General features: G+C 41.8%; 1 protein-coding gene across 4 annotated transcripts in view; it reads left to right on the forward strand.

Moving 5' to 3' along the window:
• CadN (neural cadherin) overlaps positions 1–20,425 on the forward strand; it is a 494,271-nt gene that overhangs the window by 305,427 nt on the left and 168,419 nt on the right. For all 4 annotated transcript variants that reach the window (XM_019048298.2, XM_019048302.2, XM_019048304.2 and 1 more), the window contains one exon: positions 9,029–9,172. In XM_019048298.2, the coding sequence (XP_018903843.2) occupies positions 9,029–9,172 (144 nt within the window). The remainder of the gene's footprint in view (positions 1–9,028; positions 9,173–20,425) is intronic.

Genomic DNA, 20,425 nt, shown 5'->3' on the forward strand with positions numbered 1-20,425 from the left:
TTTTTAACGACTCTCTTTCAGATGTTCGCTCGTCAGTGCAACTAGTAGAACGAGCACTTTCCAGTTACGATTGCCCCTTTAACGAACGTAATAAGCATCCAACGGCCCGGTTCCAAAGAGGAAAAACATGCGGAAAAATGAAGAAAAAGAAAAATAAGAAGACCACTTGCATCCATTGTTGAGCACGTCTCCAAGTTTTTATGAAGTTAACGAAAGTTTGTGAAGTTGATAACAAGATATATCCGTTGAGCTAACGATTGCTAGAGGGGTCATTAACAGAGGCGGATCCAACGATTTGACAACACTGGTTTTGTTCCATTAAACCTACGTTGAATAGTCGATTCTTGTCGGAGAACCTGGCCGCTCTAAGAATCGATCATTCTCATTGGTTCAAATGGAGAAAAAACAATGTTGACACTTCGCTGAATTTCGGTAATGTTCATCAAGAGGACGAATGCTAAATTATGTCGCAATGACATTTGGTTATAAGACATTAGACTAATTTTGAGCACTCTCAGGGCTGATTTCTCTCCCGAAAATATCCCGAGTAAAATTAAATCAATAACTCAAGTTCAAAAATACGTGGCTGGATTGCACATGGTATCCTATTCCCAGAACCTAGAAAAAAAGCTCAGAAAATTCTGAAAGGTATCAGGGAATGGAAGAAATCCTAAGAAATTAAGAAATTTGTGCTTAAAACTGAGAAAAACCTGGGGAATCAGGCAAGCGGTGCTGAAAATCGAGAAAACCTTAGGAATCAGGAAATTGGTGTCGAAAGTCGGGAATTTTCCTTCGCCTCGCTCCTTACATCGACGTTGAAAAATTGAACAAAAAATGAAAAATATAGTTTTGTCCACCTAAACTCCGACGAAAATCTAGTTTCGCAACAAAATCTGGGAGCAATTTAGAAGAAAACTCAAATATTTTTGAGATTTTCCCTAGGAATCTGGAAAAATCAGGGAATTAGCAACACAATAACATTTACTTAGAATTTGGTCGCGGCAATTTTTTCTGTTCCACAAGCTGGCCTCTTGAAACAGTGAATCTAGGCTCATAGAAGACGTGACATTGAGGCTCTCTTGCGACATTCATGTTTAACAGCAAATTCAAATTTTGTTTGTTTATTTCACCCACATCGATAGTCTCAATTTTGCGGGGTTTTCTGCCCATGATCCCGAATAAAACGACGTGAAATTAAACTGTTCGTAAACCAGAAAAGTGCAATTTCCGGAGGATAAAGCAACTGTTGATGCACAAAGGAAGCAACCCACAGTTGCCATCTTCTCCGCGGGTTGGAGCGATTTTTCAACGGGTCTGTTTGCTCGACCCGGGAATTCGGGACAGCAGGAGAAACCGTTTCTACTCCGAAGTAAAGTCGTAACTGCTTTTCAAGCTGAGCCCTATCGACTATATAATTTAACTATTCCCAAGGCTCACGCGGAAATAGAGATACGCCCTTACGTCACACAGTGGATCAAGTCAATTAGAGAGTTCGGACCTGCAATGGACCACTAGACAAGGTACGAATTTAAGCGATCTGATACATGTTTCTTAACCAGAATTTCACGTAGAAAACGATTCACACAACGAAAATTACGGAAACCAACTTCTAACGAAGATATTAACGTTTTTATTTCACATTGGTTACGAGGAATTTGAACTGCCCGCTCACAAGAAACTCAAAACTCTACGTGAGTCAAATCGCCCACTACAACGGTTTCAGCAAGCTTCTTAATCGAGCAATGTTCATTTCCCACCATGTGTTGTTCAAACTATTAGCAACTAGCTATAGCTGAGCCAAAGCGTCAAGATTGAGGTTGCCAGATTTTTATATCGCAGAGACTGTCATGATAACGTTTAGCGCGGGATGTGAATCACGTAGAGCATTGAGTTTTCATGAGCGGGTGGTTTGAATTCACGCATTAAGAATCATTAAATATCTTCGTAAGGAGTTAATTTCGGTAATTTTCGTTGTGTGCATCGTGTTTTACGTAAAATTTTGGTTAAGAAACCTGTATCAGAATGCTGAAATTCGTACCTTATCTAGTGGTCCATTTTTGGCTAAAACAGCAAATTTTGGTGTTTATTTTCTCACATTTTACGTTTCAAGGGGTGCTTAGAGAAAAAAAAGCACGAGGAAACCAATGGAACCACTTTTAGAACCTCAAAGTTTTGTACAAACGGAGTTATAGGCGTTTAAAGTTTCGAAATGTTGTCCGACCTGTCCTATTGACTCGATCCACTGTGCGTCAGAGGAGTGAGAAACAACCCGTCTCTAGGGCGACCTGCAAATTAGATTCAGGATCATCCCTTTGCGGCTGCCGGACTTCCGCTCTGGGTCACGCGATTTCCTTGTCCAAATCCTGCATTTTCCTTTTCCAGGAAACCTGATTGCGAATTTTTTCGCTACGGAATATCCATGCATGCGAGTCTAATTTTCAGCGGAAGCGCTGAGTCGAGGCCGTTCAGCAATGACGTCAGGAAATTTTTGAGATTTTCTAAGATCCTTTACTTCCCGTATTCCATGTCGGACATCTGTAATGAAATTTTTGATACGTGTCAGCACCTCCATATTCCTCCTTTCTCTTCCCTTGAGTGGTCAACGTCTCACATGGACAGCCAGATATTCCTATTTTAAAAATGAATTTTTCTATAAAAACACCGGAGGGAGCAAGACGAGTTGACAAACCTACGTCATGGGTGGAACTGGAGTGGTGAGGGGCTGTCCTCGTCCAAGAAATTTTATCGGCCTCCTTTAGAGTGTGGGAGGGACTTTGCTAAATAAGTGTGCGATTTATCTTTAATTCGTGGAATTGTAGTTCAATCAACATTTCTATTCGAAGAGATCAAAATTTCTGAGACGACCTTTTTTCTCATGACATAATATCTCGCGGGGACGGGCCCGCCTTTGAAGCTAGTGAACTCCTTTGAACTCCATCGGTAGGATATCTTTTTGTGCCCCCCTTGATGAGGCGTTCTTCTGCCTCCCCCCTCCACATAAAGAACCTTAGTTCCGGCCGTGCTTGACAAGACGACTCTGTCGATGTTTGAAGTAAAAAACAATAAACTAAATAATTCACATAGTTCATTTTGACTCGAGCTGCTGCTCACAACAGACCCGTCGATTTTACAGGAAACTCTGATTATCCGACCACGATTTGGCAAGAGTCGAAGACTTGTCGGGGGTCGCCCCCCCAAGTGTGATTTTGTATGCGCATAAAATTACATAAATAATAGGCGCATTTACATACGCGGGGCGCGAAATAGCTCCTTCATCAAGCGGCCATGTATGTAACGCGCTTATAATAATGCGGAAAATATTTTGTTTTCCGGACATGGATAATTCCGGCCGCTCCGCCGATCTTCTTGAATTGATGGCGAGTGTTGGGTCGCTTCTTTACAGGCCCCTTGGGGTCTCCAGAACGATGTTCAGTTGTCACGAATCTGTTAGGAACCATAAATGTACCACTGGTCAACATTAAGCTATTACTCATAAAAATAACGCACACGTTTTGTTTTGTTTCGTATAAATTAAATACAAAGTTCCTCAGCTTAAGTCAGCTCTTATCTCCGGTAAATAATTGAACGCGTAGTTATATCCGTAAAAGTTTAACCTTTTCTCTCTTTTTTTCAACCTTTTAGTGTGTCAAGTATCTTTTTATGGCCCTATTTGAGAGACTGCGAACAACTCCTTAAGGCCTTTTTCCATAATCAATACCTTTAAAAAAAAATTTAAAAATTTGAAAATGTCGTTCCGAGACTAGCCAAAGTTAGCGTTTTTCCCTCAAAAAAGGTTAATTCGAAGTTTCACGGAAAGTTTCACAAAAAGAAAAAAAAAGGGTCTATAATAGTTAGGAAAAGTGAGGGACTTTGATAACGAGTAAATAACGGAAACTCTAAAGAGTTTATTCAAAGCAAAGAGTGATGAATGTAAAAATTCTGTTGTGATTCTCGCGAGTTCCCAATGTTCGATTCGTCCATTTAAACCCGTGTAAACAATCAATATTTATCGAAATATACTGTGTCAGCTGGAACCGATGATGTTTAATAGATTCAAGCAGAGGAAAAACAGTTTGACGGACTTACAAAAATCGCCATCATGGAATCTGGTACAATATTTGGACTTATTTATGCTCTGAGGAAATATTTGCAAAGATAGCATAAATCCGTCCATTTAAGTGGGTAGTATTGCTGCATTTACCTAAATTCAAGGCGTATCTCCGAATGACTTGACGAGGTGATTTTTCCTCTGGGGATAAATCCACCAAGTTTCCCTGCGGAGACAACCGGGATAAAAATGTGGTGGATTAGGACGGCGAGGTAAAATCACCCGGATAAGGAAGCGTGAAGTCGTAAACGAATTTAACTTGTCCCGAAGTCGAAGGAAGCAATTTTAAATACGGTTAGTTGTACTCGAAGACACAACAAACGACGCTACCGCGTCAACCGCAATTGCCAGGTGGAAGGATTCGCACCGATATCGCGGAATTTGGGTCGTCTCCTTCGAATTAACTCGTTTGGGTGTCGACACTGAGGCCAAATATCCTGTCACTGAAATGGAGTTTTTGAGAGTGACGAAGGTTTACAATCTGGGTGTAAAAAAAACTGTTTTAAAGGAAAGTTGGAACGTTTTTCATGGACATTTTCATTTACGTTAGATTCGATCATGAGTGAGATTTCTTTAAAAAAAAAGAAGAAAACTTGAAGGCATAAATTCACACGTTTTACCGAAAATTCCTAATAGGCCAGAAAACTCGGCAACGTCTGAAGGCTCTTACGGATTTTTTCCTCAATACGGCCGAGTATGAACATTGTGGTTGGTTAAATACATGCAGCACCAGTACATTAAAGCGGTCATGCGCTCATACGCCGCACAGTGGATCGAGTCAATGGTAGAGTTCGATAATTATTATTATTAATTTAGGCGAATCATATTGAGCGAAGTGATCACAAATTGAAAAAAAATGTTCAGAACTCGCGTTTTTTTTTTTTTAAAAATAAATTTTATACCTGAACACCCTGAGGCAAACCCCAGTCGTCGCACACTAGTCTCAGGAACACTGTTCAAAACAGCTTCAAAAAGTGAGTGCATCATCACTTTAGTACATAGCGACTCTAATGTACTCTTCACGAAAAAAAAATGTAGAGGTATTTGGATAATATGGGCATTTCCAATTCAAATTGATTGCGGTTGTACCCCAGCAAATTAGGTTACTAACCCAAATATTGCGGTCTTACTCCAACTTGAGTTGCAACCCTACCACAATTAATCGGAAATGTCGAAATCATCCAACAAATTGGGGTAGAAACGCATAATTTTAGGGGGTAACCCCTAATACTTTTTTCCGTGCACGGTTGAATGGCAAATCCGTGAATCGCCTCCCCCCCCCTCCACGTTTCAATTTGGCAACATGGGAGCGAACGGATTGGACCCTGTCGTCGCGGAAGTTATAAAGCGCGGAACTAGTATGATGAACGTCGGTGAAATGAACTCAATAAAAAGCGGGCAATAAATACAGACTCTAATAAAGCACCCGCTGTCAGGGCCGCCGATGAAACAAAGTGCCCCCGACAGCCCCGTCGACGCAACCCCCATCACACCATCGCCGGGTGACGCGTCCTCTCAAATCATCTTCGAGATAGAATTCCACTTTTCATCCAGCGGTCGGGAGGATTCGACAGTCGTATTAGGACCCGGGAATTGCTCCACGAAAATTAGCCACTGCTGTGATGTGCTAAGGAAAAGAGACGTTTTGGAAATTTAAACGTTGCTAAGTCTCTTTTGATGAAGTAGGAGTTTTCTGGAAGAACAGTGGATATTTTTCAGAGACTTTTACTCGTCGTCCAATCTCGTTCGCCGCACCCGAAAGTTTTAAAAATGAATATTACACTGAAAAAAAAAACTCTCGGTGTATTTACTAAGAAAAGGGTAAAATTACCAAGATTTCAGGGTTCTATTTGATCCCAGTTTTTTCTTGGTAAAATTACCATTTATGAAATTGGTAATTCTACCGAGCAATCCCGGTAAAATTATTGAACATTCTTGGTAATTTTACTGGACCTTGGTAAAAACGCCAATATTTTTTATTGACTGTGGTAGAATTACCGAGATAAAATGGCAAAGTTACCGGGAATTGATTACCAATAAAAGTGGTATTCTTACCTGAAAAAAACAGTGAAAATACCGATTTTTAGGTAAGCTTACCAGTATGTCTTTGTAAAATTACCAATAATTGGTAAAGAAAGTGAGATGGTAAAGGTACCAACGGACCGTGGTAAAAACGCCGAGAATTTTTTTTCAGTGTAATAACTTTTTCATGGCACAAAATTGCGAGAGTATGTCCTACGCTTTTCAGTGACGATTTATTGAATGGTAATGGGTCAGTTGCGCTGGTCACAGAATCGTGGTTTGATGCTTGATTCACGCAGATTAGCTAAAAATAATAAGATCCGTCCAAACCGCAACTTTCTACGTTGAATAATAACCGAGATATCGCCCTTTGAAAAGTCGGGTTTTTGACGTCATCCACCGCGGTAGTGACACCCTTGGTTTCATCCGCCTTGCTTTCATCCGCGTTTCACGTAGAGTAACAATTGCTATTGTGTATCTCCCTGACTGATAAAACCAAAGTGGAATAAACCAAGGGTGTCACTACCGCGGTGGATTACGTCTAAAACCCGGCTTTTCAAAAGAAGGTTTCTCCGTTACTATTCAACGTAGAAAGTTGCGGTTTGGACAGATCTTAATATTTTTAGCCAATCCACAAGGATCAGGCATCAAAACACGATTATGTGACCAACACAACTGACCCCATTCATGTGCGAGGAAGTGCATTTAAAGTTACATGTTTTCCTAGCGCCGCGAAGTTCCATCGCGAAAAGGTCAAAAACCGAAATGACCGAACGCGTGGTCAAGGCTCGAAGACCGCGCGCAAACCCGCCGACCCGACGCGCGACGCAGACCCGCAAATCCCACGCGGGAGCGACGAGCCAAACGCGATTCAACCCGAGCACCATACGCACACCCCATTCATCGCGTCGCAGCTCCAAACAGCGGAAAAAACCGCATTAAAAAGTACCGGGCGGGGATTAATACGGGGAACTACGGGGGGGGGGGGGGTACACTCTCAGGAAACCGCTCATGGCGGATGAATGAAATATTTAATGGTAACATGCATGCGCTTACTCTCAAGTGCGCTCCCCCACAGTTGTCAGCTCGTGCCATGAAATGCGGCTACTTTACGTGGGTCGAATAGGGATAAGTGCTGATTTTTGAGCACGATCGGGCTACCATGGCTCCTCTTTTCACGTGTAATGCATATCCATCTTCCTCCGCCGGGGACGCACAAAGAACTACTTAAAAGCTCCTTTTTTTCGCGGCTCGCTGCCCCGCAGCCCGCGCCGGCCCTGAAGATGATTCAGACGTAATTTCCGGTGCATGGAGTGTCGAGTGAGCTTAACTTATCGCCAGGCACAAGTGCGAAACTTTCTCCCTTTTTTCACCTCCTAAACAAGTAAGTGCTCCTCCTGAAAAAATTGGACTCAATGGCTTTGTCCCACACAAGAGGTATACAGACAACTAAGTACATTTTTAGTACTCCAAATCGCCATGTCTAAAATCCACTCCTTTACGCATAAGGGCCGTCCCTAAATTACGTGAAGCAATTTTTCGGCAGTTTTGACACCCCCCCCCCCGCCCTTGTGGAGCTTTTGTGACGATGGTCTTATCCTCTAATACGTAAAACAAAATGACGTACCTCTTTCCTCGACGCCCTTCCACCCTAGAGCGTTACATAATTTAGGGACAGCCCCTAGCGGAGAATTTGGCCGCACATTTTTTACATCGCTTTAGTTCTTCGAGAGTTGATTTCGCGGTGTTTTTGATAGTTTGTTTTCCTTTTTGGAAAATGATATCAAAATTTATTTAAAAGTGAGGAAATTCACCGCTTTTTGACGTCATCTGGCGATATTTTCCCCTTAAATACATGTATTTTCGTAGAGTAGATCACTTTGTTGCGTCTCCTCCACTAATTGCTCACTTTGTATATTCGTGCTCAATTTACTCAGTGGTTTCCTAGTTAAATAAACCCGAAATTCATCAAATTTTAGACATCTGCAAATTCTCCAATCGCTTGGACGTGCTTTTTCAAATTTACCGCGTCTGAGGGCTTATTCGTCGGTAATCAAGTCTGTCCACAGAAAGACGATTTCAAATGGTTAAAAACATTGGTTTGGTTTTTGCATCTTAAAGAAATGAGGTTTAAACGATTCTTCCAGTAATCCCACAAATCTGATTTTCAAAACTGAATGGAAATAGATTCCCTCTCTTTGCCACTCTTTCACGTCTCTGGTATAGAAAACGCACACGAATTCGGTCGTTTACTCTACAAAAAGGGAACATTTTACAAGAATTGTAGAGATTTTGAGATACTTGACTCCGTATAATCGCCACATTTGATGGAGAAGAGGTTTGATGAAGCGTGACCCCGCTTCGCGTCGCATTGCCTGTCAAGCCCATGAAAAACGCCTTCAATTGTGGTTGATACTGTGCAACACACGCGAGTTGATATATTTGTATCGCCGCGCCGTATCGGATCCCAACCTAGTTCTAACGTCCGATCCTCGCGCCGCAGGTTTTCAATTTTACATGCGATACTACTTTGTTTACGAATTGTTTATGGGCAAGAAAAAAAGATACTAGACTCCGTAAAATAACCACATTAACCGGAGATTTGATAAAGCGTGGCCCTGCATCGTGTCGCATTGCCGGTCAACTGTCAAGCCTATGAAAAACGCCTTCAATTGTGGTTGATACTGTGCAATACACGAGAGTTGAAATATTTGTATCACTGCGCCGTATCGGAACCCGACCTCGCACTGACGTCCGATCCTCGCGCCGCAGGTTTTCAATTTGACCTGCGATACTACTTCGTTTACAAATTGTTTATGGGTCAAATTTAAAGTCTGAAATTAATGTAGGAGAATTTTTCGCAGGACTATAATGTGATTTTGTATTTTTTGTTTACAGTGACGAAGTTCATCCGAATCGGGATTGCGGACAAGAATGACAACCCGCCGTATTTCGACAAAGAACTCTACGAGGCGGAGGTCGACGAGAACGAGGACATCCAACACACTGTACTCACCGTCACCGCAAAAGATCACGATGAATGTAAGTGCCGCCTTTTCGTCCTTTTTCTTCCTTTTTTTTAGAAAATCTATTCAGTGGAGAGACTTCCTCTCCTCTTGAAGGTTTGCTGAACAGAGCACAGCCAGAGTTGCAGAACGAAATTTCACGGAAAGAGATTTCATGATTTCGGTTTTTTAGGAGCTGCGTATGCAACTCGCAACAACTGTCCGAACTAGGTCAGAACTTGATCGATAATTCAACGTGTTATGCATTAATGCTGACGATTAAATAAGTTTTGTAGAGCTGTAACTGTTGTTATTGTGAATGTACCTGTATCGTGGTACATTCACAATAACATTATATTCCAACGTCAGAACGAAACCATGACCGTTCATTATCTTTGAAAGTTTCTCGCAATAAAATCTTCTCCAATTCACCATTTCTCGAACAGAACGATCCGTGCAATAGTTATCGACGCAACAATTAATTTTCTCGAACAGATAGTTATCGAATTTCTTTTTTGCGGAGTTCTATCGAAAGTGCGGGTTGAATTTCATCCGTACCTTCTGTAATTGATCTCTAATAATTTTCTGCAGTGTATGAGCTATAAAGTGCAGATTTATTATAATCAGATTCACCACAAAAATTTAGACGATTCCAAAAAAATCATGAAAATTCTAAACTCAGGGCAACGAATTGAAGTCGTGGCGAGATGTGAATGATCGATTACGGATATTTCCCCATTTGAAGCTGCGGTTAAGAATCGATTATTAAGGTGTCCGCTGCAAACACCCTGTTTATCGATCCTTTTTCATAGGTTTAATCGGTAGATCAATCGATGCATCGCAAAGCACGCCGCGCCACCGCCGTGAATAACAATTTAAGTAGCGCTCTTGAGGGGAAAAGTTCGTCGTCAACTTTTTTAAGGAGTTCCGTTTCTCATCGAACTTCCAACGTTTTGATTAAATTTAGTGCTCGATTCATGAGAAATGTTCTTACTTTTGAAGTCGGTTTATCATCGGATCTATCTTCGAGGCGACGAAGGGATCCCAGGCCATCAAACTGTGCGGAAATCACGCAGGTTCCCGATGAACTCCCTGCATAACTCATTTTTTATTTAATATCGGACAACATCGACCGGGACGTAAATACTCGCTATCGTCTTCGACTCGAGGAATTGCGTTCCTCTGTCGTTCAAAATTTATCTGATCGCGAGACCTACCATCCCGCTACCGTGGCTGACTAGATTTCTTTTCCAGTTGGAGCGAAGCAGACACTGCTTGTCTGGGTTTATACAGAAAATAAGTGAGGTAAATGAAGCATAGGAGGCTCGCTTAAAAATGTGAGAAATCGAGGTGAATCTTCAGTGACTAGAAGTACGAAATGTTTCCGCGCAGGGCGCACCACCGGTGCGTTTTAATTTTTTTAATGATGCCACTAGAGTCCGTTCAGCTTGTTTTTAGTTTATGACCAAGTCAGAATATCCTAGAAAGTTTCATGAGAAGTTTTTCAGTGAAAATCGTAGCTGTAAAAGTTTTTTTGTGAAAAGGAAACGTTTTCGTTCCTTTTTTGTAATCACCAACATCAAGAGTACATCAGTTTTTTTAGCATTTCACTTATAATTGCACTAAATCAGAGGATCACGATAAATTGAAAAAATATTGTGTATGGCACCGTCAATAAATCATGCATTCTAACGCACTATCAATAAATACCACGATTCAACTCCTATGGGTATTCCTCCCTGAAGGTGAGAAGCACTGACCTTTTGTGAAAAAAACATGATGTTCGAGAATCGCGACCTCTTCTTATGAACTTCTTCCGGGTTTTCAGTCATTTCATCTGATACCTCGGGAATTTGTACTTTGAGTCTTAAGATATATGTTGGGATTTTCATTTCTCCAGATATTTGTTTTGATTTATCGTGGGGAAGATTTGTAAGACGAAGCCTCAAGTTTGTCTTCAAAATCTGTTTCATCTTTCGCTGTAGTCTGGACATGAAGAACACCCTTGTCAGCTTCCTAGAAGCGTTTCGTACACGAGTGCATTTACTATCAGTAGATTAACTCTGATCAAAGTTCCCTTTTTCATAAAGTAATGTTTGTAACTTGAGATCAATCTCAGGTGATTTAACAAGAATGTCTCAGAGTAATTGCACGCTCCTCTCTTTGAAGAGCTGCGTACTTCCCGTATTGGAACTTGATCTTACTTATACTTAACTTTGTCGTATAAAAGGATCGAAGTATTTTATCCGAAAGCTGAAACAAGATCATAGTGTTGCAGCGCATTCATTGTAACCTTTTATGTCAACTTGCTTCCCTTTGCTATTTTCAGCAGTGGCGTGGCGTGCTTTGCGATTTATCGATTGATGTGCCATTAAACCTGTGGAAAAAGATTGATAAACCGGGTATTCGCAACAAACATCTTGACAATCGATTCTCCTTCATAGTTTCAAATGGGGAGATATCGCCAGTCGACCATTCACGCTTCGCCACTGATTTCATTGCCGAATCTTCCGGGTTGGGATACGGGTTAAGAAAGACAATCTGCCGTGCTAAGGAAAAACATCGTATGAACATCAGAATGTTGCCAAATTTCCATAGAAAACCTTATTTAAGAAGAAAGTTATGGATATTTTTCCTTGAAATTTTCAGATGTTTTGAATTGGATTGCGACCAAATTTTCAGGAAAATTGGAAATAAAAGTCCTATAACTTGCCGAATAAATTATTAATTCTTTCAAAGAAATTTGGCAACGCCTGAAGGTTTATACGGCGGGTTTGCGGGTCAGGATTGGGGTCAAGCCCAAGGAAAGTCTATCCGCCGTGCTGAGGAAAAACGTCGTATGAACAATAGAATGTTGCCAAATTTCCCTGATAAAAAATTATTTTGAAGGAAGTCATGTATATTCTTCATTGAAATTTTCAGACGTTTTAAACCAAATTACGAACAAAATTATCCGAAGAACTGAAAAAAAAGACCTGGAACTTTCCCAATAAATTCGTAATTCTTGGTAAGAATTTTGCACTGAAAAAGAAGAATCTTAAATTTGCCACCAAGAAATATTTTTCCTCGACTCAAGAATGTTGTTGCTTAATTCAGGCTATATTTTTGCTTAACCCAAGCATTTTACTCTTGAGTCTAGGGAAATTCTGTTCGGATCTAGATAAAAAACATTCTTGGCGGCAAATTCAAGAATAATCGGGCTTGAGCCAAGCAACTTTTTTTTAGCGGTGCAACGCCTGAAGGCTCTTACGACGTTTTTCCTAAGGATGGCAGTAATGGAGACGAGTGAAATAGAGTCAGAGAGGTGGAATGCTTGGGACGACGCGGAGAATGCAGCGAATTAATCGGGGACGCGATTGGAGGAGGCGCGGTGGCGCGGTATTCGGCCTCGTTCAAAGTTAATCAAGTTAAATCGAAGAAACCCAAGTCGGGGATCCGAGAAAACGCCCCGCGCTTCCTTCGTATTAGTCTCGCTTAATGATGCGAAAACTCTCCATGTTTCTGTTTTGTCCTCCGTCGGCTCGTTGTCAGATGTAACTGTCGTAAGCTTACACTGCCGTGCAACGCAAAAACGTCGCAAACGCCATTTTAAATTTTTTGGAAACAATGTATCATAGCAGAAAAACTTAGGTACCTTGGGAGGATGTTTATACAGAATTCTATCCAGAGACAAGAGACCCTCCACTAGTATCTTGGCCATGGTGGAAGCTTTTACTTTCGGGACTTCAGCATTCTACTGTTGACTTACCTACATGGTTGATGTTCAACAACATGTTGGCAGTTTCGTTTTGCAAACAAGCCGAAAATGGCCGACGTTTGGGAAAGTTGTTTGGCTCATGACGTCATCCGAAGCTCATCATCGACCATGTAGGTAAGTCAACAGCCGAAACTAGCGTGATGACTGGTGCTTCCTAATAATTGTCCATAATAGGAATTGTTGAAACCCCGAAAGTAAAAGCTTCCACCTGTCGCTAGGATCGCTAGGAGGCCAGTGGAGGGTCTCTTGTCTCTGATTCTATCTTAGTCCTATCGAGAACTTAACCTGAAAATTTGGCATACATAGATAAATAAGCTTTTATTTCAGAAAGTGTTCAGTTTCAAAAAACCGCGGGAAAATCTTGATGGATTTACGGCGTCTTTGCTTAGCGCGGCAGAATAATACACAGCTAAATATTTCCGTGTCTACGGTTTATTATGAGTCGCTTCCTCTCTTGATTGATGAAGACTTAAAATTTTCCTCCAAGACTTAAAATTTAATTTTAGGTTTTAAATTCAAAGTTAGGAAAAAACACTAAAGAATGCAACCTGAACTGTGTTTCTACACTATTCTGTGGGGGAAATAGGGTCAAAAATCTCACAAATTTCAATCAGAGGCAAAAATTATGAGCTCTATTGAGTATCTGCTTAGTTCGTGTCTTTATAACTCGGTTCAGTTTGACCGTATTCTTCACCATGAATCCAATGGCTGAGCAACGCCAATACACCTTCGAGTTTTTGATAGCCGGACGTATTTCTGCCCAACGGAACTATGTGCATTAAGCCATGAGTCCTGAGACCCATAAGAATACGTGCATAACAGGGCTCACGTCATAATGCCCATAGTTCCGTTTGGCAGCCAACTGTTTAAGTCGGAGCAGAGACAAGCCTCTTTGCTTTGAAACGGTCGGTAGCTGAAATTGCAGCATGTTAAACTGTAGATTTTACCGTCAACATGGCGCTAGCGAGCCTTAAGCACTTGCAACACACTCCAAGTTCTAATCCTTCGAGTGCATTCAAAATTCACTCGACTCGGAACAACCGCCTCGGTGTGTTTTGCACTTTTGATCTTGCGTTCTTGGGTCTCCCTAATTCGAGGTATTTGTATTGTATTTGTATTGTTCATTGCCAAACGTCTCATAGGCGGAATTTCGACCCAAGTTCGAATCGAAATGGACCCCCATACCGGGTCGGCGGGTCCACCTAATTTTAGATAAGTCTACCTTTTTTACATCGTCTTCTTGTGCTGGTGGCGTAAGTATTTTCTACGCAAGCTAAGGCCTTGTCTCCACGAGCCGTTTCGCGAGATTTGTCCCAGGGAAAAATCCCACTTACGAAGTTGGGAAAAATATTGAGTTAATCAACATTTTTCCCAGTACCAAGTATGGTACTTGTACCCCTAGGACCCACTGAGAGAAGAAGAAGAAGTGAAAACGAATTTTGCGATATTTTATTCATTACTACATTGTTCATGTTTGTTTAGTTAAAAAATGTGTCTAATTGTCAATTGTGTGCAATTATTATTTTAATCCATGTCAAATACTCGACTTTAACTAATGTTTCTTCCCGCGCAAATTAGTCGCAGGACTACAAAGAGCCCCGTCCCGTGGAGACGGTAACTGGGAAAAATCCCAGAAGTTTCACTCCTGCGATTCGAACTTGGGAAAAATCCCATGAAAACGTCCCGTGGAGACAAGGCCTGAGTAAATGGACCGCGTTGAATTGAAAGGAACCAAGCAACGTCAGTTATTGCCAAATTTTATCAGGCAATTAAAGTTTTTGCATGAAACTGTAGTGCGGATTTTTGTACAAATTTCAGTAAATTTTCTGCCTAGCAAGAAAAAATTCCTTAAAATAAATTAAATTCAAATACAAGTTGAAATTTACAATTAATCCGGAGACCCTCCGAAAAGTTTGGAGAATTCATTTCTGAAAATGAGGAGAGCCGAGAAAAGTGCATTTCTACGTTACTTGTAGCCTCTCGCCATAACTCAAACTTCGGTTGATTTTCTCACTCAGCAAATATTTAGTTACCTCGATTAAGGATTTAATTCATGGCGTGGAGCCTCTCGTATTTGATCACCTCAGTTTGGCAAACAATAGAGGCTACGAGCTGGAATTAACGCCTCCAACTGGATCAAGATTAATTTCAGTCTCTGTTTATGTCGAAACCGGAGCCTTTTGCAGACCACTGGGGTATCAGATGTACATTTCGGTCCGTTGCATCTCAGCAATCGCGTCTTTGCATGGTGGGAAAAAATAGAAAATGTCAATTTTGTCATGTACAATTTCCAACATTATTACACGACACATTCATCATGAATACGACCCTCTAGAACCCTAGCACTGCTGACATGATATTGATTTTGCCAAGTGAAAGTTAATTCATAAAAGATAAACTTCATTCGGAATTCAAGTTGATTTAGCCCAAACATATTTTTTTTTATTAAAGACGTTATTGAAAGCAACAGTATCGTATTCGTCACTAAAAACACCCACTAGCCAACTTTAATGCACTTGAAGTGTAGGCCACATTTTGTAATTGGAACTACAGTTCTTGGCTCAGTTTAAAAACAATGTATCTATCAATACTTCCCGTTTGCATTTGAGAATTTACACGGATGAGCCATAAATTGTAATTCTGCTCGCAAAATGTGGTCCATTTATAAAAACCTGATGAAAACATTTCAAGGTTCACGACGCGATGTGAGACAATCGGAGCGGCTTATCAAATAGACTGTTTGCAAGAAAGAACCATTAATTTTTCTAGCTCATCCATATAAGCAATTATCTGTATGGGAATACTAAATTCACATACGTCGTCACTGAAATTAGCCGGAGATAGTAGTTCCTTATTGCAAAATGTGGTCCAGATTAGGATCGTAAGAGACGATCGGGTTATTAATTTTCAAGTAGAACTTGAAATACGTAGACCGAGGCTCTGAAATGCGACTTTCAAATGGACTGTCGACCACTCTGGCAGTAACTACTTTGGAACAAGCTTCTAGGGATTGCGCTGACAGCCGTAGGGCGTAAGTTCCCGGCCTTGGGGTTTTAGCCATAATCCATCGCAAACTTTCCAACACTCACTCCAGACTCCGGCCTCCGAAGCTGGGTAACGTGAAATTCCGCTGGATTTTTCGACGGAATGCGAGCTGGGTTCTCAGGTTCTCTTGTGGTCGTAGAAGTGTGCATTACCTCAAAATGTCGGGAGGCTATAATATACACTAAAACGGGCTGAAAGTTTGCGCTTGCTGATCAACACGAAAAGAAAGAGAATGATGAACTATGATAATGATAATAGCTAAACCAGTGGCGTGGCGTGCATGATCGATTATCGATGTCCCTATTTGAAGCTGTGGTAAAGAATCGATTATCAAGGCGTTCGTTGCGAACACCCTATCTATCGATCCTTTTCCATATCAATGGCAGACCAATCGATAAATCGCAGATCACGTCACACCACTGGGCTAAACTATCTATCAGTGTACGCGGAGGTGCACCCTGCTCGTCCAGTCGTGTCACTTTATACTTCCGTGATAAGGAAGAACGCCGTATGAGCCTTCAGACGTTGCAAAATTCCCTCCAACAAATCACGTGTGAAATTTGCGCATTTTTCCGATTTTTCAGAGAATGGACCACTAGACAAGGTACGAATTTAAGCAATCTGATACATGTTTCTTAACTAGAATTTCACGTAGAACACGATTCACACTACGAAAATTACCGAAATCAACTTCTAACGAAGATATTAACGTTTTTATTTCGCACTGATTACGAGGAATTTGAACTGCCCGCTCACAAGAAACTCAAAGCTCTACGTGAGTCAAATCGCGCACTACAACGGTTTCAGCAAGCTTCTCAATCGAGCAATGTTCATTTTCCACCATGTGTTGTTCATACTATTGGTAATTTGCTATAGCTGAGCCAAAGTGTCAAGATTGAAGTTGAAGATTTTTACATCGCAGAGACTGTCATGATAAACATTTAGCGCGCGATGTGAATCACGTAGAGCATTGAGTTTTCATGAGCGGGTGGTTTGAATTCACGCATCAAGAATCATTAAATATCTTCGTCAGGAGTTGATTTTGGTCATTTTCGTTGTGCGTATCGTGTTCTATGTGAAATTTTGGTTGAGAAACACGTATCAGAATGCTGAAATTCGTACCTTGTCTAGTGGTCCATTGTGTTCATAATTCGATCTAAAATTTCTGAAATTTTCATGGACAAATATTCATAACTCTATTAAAAAATAAATCTTTTCCGAGAGAAAATTCTCCTCGTTCGAAGGCTCGTACGACGTTCTTCCTGAGGACGACAGTATACGCCCATAGAGAAAAAAAGGAGGTGTTTGCATTTCGGGCATCTTGGAATTTTTCATAGAGTATCTATAGCTTTGATGACGTCATTGGGCACAGCGACGTTTTTATCCTGTCGATTTTCTTGGAAATGGTGTAATTTAAGGGAAAAAGTCATTCTATAAAAAGTGCTTGAAATTATATAAAGAGTTGATTTCAGTAAAAAAATCGGACATTATGGTCCGTTTTTACAGCGTCAACATAACCCTCAACGAGCGTCTTGTTTACATTGATGACGTAGGTGGGTACAAATCCTCAAGATGCAAACACCTCCTTTTTTTTCTCTATGGTATACGCCTCATTAAGATCAGCGAGTTAAAAAATCCGCACGGATCCCGGCGTTTCGACATCGAGCGAAGTCCTCCTTCACACCCCCTTCCCCCTCACTCTCACCGTACTGAGACTGTACTCTTTCGAGGAATCCGGAACAAAAGCCTTTGTTTCAGCGGGTGGCTCGACAAAGGGAAGGTGACAATTATGATGAAAAACGACGCGAGCGCTCCTGGCGGCAAGCGGGCAGAACAACGGAGCCGCGGGTAAAAAATGAATCACTTTAGAGCGCGGAGATGGGGATGATTCCGCGGCGAGACGAATTAAAAGCAGGTGGGCGCCATGAATAATCATCCGCGTCTACCAACGAGGATTCCCAGACTCGTCCGACTCACAAGCCTATTGAATACCCCCCCCCCCCCCCGCAGCCCCACCCACCTTCTCTCCCCGTTCCCCCCGACAGCGGTGTGTAATGAGCTTGCACCTCTTTTCAGCTCCCGGTTGCGGACCTGGTCGCTTGAAAGTATTTTGAAGTGGGCTCCATGGCGAGTCAGCTCGTGTCTGACCATGGTGCTCAGGGCCTGGAAAAATCTGGAGAAAAATAAAAGGTGTCTACATATCTGGAAAACCGGGAAAAGACAGGGAAATTTAACAGGTCTGGAAAACCGGGAAAAGTCAGGGAATTTCAACAGGTCTGGAAAACCGGGAAAAGGCAGAGAAATTCAACAGGTCTGGAAGACCGGAAAAAGTCAGGGAATTTCAACAGGTCTGGAAAACCGGGAAAAGTCAAGGAATTTCAACAGGTCTGGAAAACCGGGAAAAGTCAGGGAATTGCAACAGGTCTGCATAAAGAAAAAAAACACGGTTATTCGACGGTTACCACGGTAATAATGTCACACGGGAAAACACGGTAGGGCCCAATTAAATTTGGCAGTAGCTGATGTGGCTTAGTTCCTTTCTGCTTAATGCGGTCCAATCATCGTTCCTGCGCAAGTGACGATGTATGGAACTGGGTTCAAAAGCGTGACGTGCTTTGCGATGTATCGATTGATCTGCCTTTTAAAACCATGGAAAAGGAGCGATAGACACGTCGTTCGCAACGAACACCTTAATATTCGATTCTTTATCATAGCTTAAAATGGGGAAATATCGATAATCGACCATTCACGCCTCATCTTTGTCTTGATGGCGGGGGGTGGGGGCTGCGATGGTGTGGACGCTACAGTCGTTGCCGCGGTTTCAAACAAGGGGAAGATATCGTAGGAGACGTGACAAGAGGATCTCGACTGGGCTAAGCGGAAACCACTGGCGGCCAAGCAGAACATGCCTGGAGGTATCCGGCCACGGTGCACCTGAACGCTTGTCCAATCTAATTCTGAGTCTTACCGAAACAACGACGGAGAAGGCTACCGCACAGAAGAAGGAACGTCGTATGGTATTCTCGAAGTTGCCAATTTCTTTCAATAAAACACGGATTTTCTGTCTTGGCAGTGATCTGGGAACTCTCTATTGATTAAAGAGATGAATGGTTTTCAAGTGTTTTATACTGATGTTTTCAATTCGCCTTCAGCTGCGTCCGCAGCAATTGTTGTTATGGATATGTTGTGCGTGCTGATCTCTGCTCATTACATACTTGACTCTTTGAAGGCGTTTAATGTGCGAAAGCAGAGCACTCTGTTGGAGAACAACAGAAGTGAGATTGAACGAATCGATTAATCCCTACTTCGTTCGTTCTCTGACAGATTTCGCTACGTGTGCACATAAAACGCCTTCAGAGAGTCGAGTATGTAATGAGTTAAAATCAGCACGCACAACATATTCGTAACAACAATTGCTGCAGACGGAGCTGAAGGCGAATTGTTCAGTTAGAAAAAAAGACTATGATAGAAAGTCTGCATGTAACGAGAGGATATGTATTCGATCGACATGAATCGAACGAAGGATAAAAACGTGAACCGATCAACACAGATTCAATCGACAAACAAATAAAAGAAGCTGATCAAAATCAGTAGAAAACTTGCATCCAGTATTAAAATTTCAAATTCGGTATCTCAAAATTAGGATCAGCCAAGATTTTGATTTTTCGCGATTTCAAATTCCACGTACCGTGACTCACCCCCTTCAAACCGTTTTTGGGTACGTTTTTATTGCATTTTTTTTTTTTCTTCAAGACCATCGTGTCCATATAAAACGCTCAAGGAGACATTACTTCATCATCTCCAAAATGAATGCCTTATCAGAGAATTGGCAATGTTGGAAAGTAGATTGGGCGTTCTTGCGGTGGTGGCGAATCCACCCGAAATCCCGCATCCCCAAGGAGGGTGGTTTTGCCTCGTCTCCGGCTTACGTCGGGACGCATCATGCTCTGTGCTTCGAGGAATCTCTGATCAACCTCCGAGGGTTGAGTGCCCTTCGCAACCCATCCAGCCGGGATAGGGCGACCGGTGGCATTAGCAGAGGACCTGTACCCGAGTCTCGATTCTCGGACTGTAATAAGATGTACGCCTTTCAAAATAATGATATCGGACCCCAAAGTGCAACCACCTATTTCCTTTGCGCTGTTTCGAAATTTCCGCTCCTTTTTATATTTTACAGAGAAACAAACCAACTTTATAGCTTGAAATTTTTGCAGAATATTCTGTCTACGGCTGAAACAACAGCTGTACTACACTTCGCATTGGAAACTACTATCTATTGCTCATTTTAAAAATGAAGTTTGTGTCACAAGTTTCCCTAGGCAGATACGGGGTTTTACGGACAAGTCGAAAGTAGTAGTTCTGTACGGCAAAACGTGGTTCAATTCTCTCTGCGAGTCGAGGGCGATGGACTCGGCGCGGCGCGAAGCTAACAGGCGCGCTCTTGAAATGAGCCAATTTCGGGGTGCCCATTGTCAACAAAGGCGGCGC

The sequence above is a fragment of the Bemisia tabaci genome, chromosome 5 (genome assembly GCF_918797505.1).
Source record: "Bemisia tabaci chromosome 5, PGI_BMITA_v3".
NCBI classification, from domain to species: Eukaryota; Metazoa; Arthropoda; class Insecta; order Hemiptera; family Aleyrodidae; genus Bemisia; species Bemisia tabaci.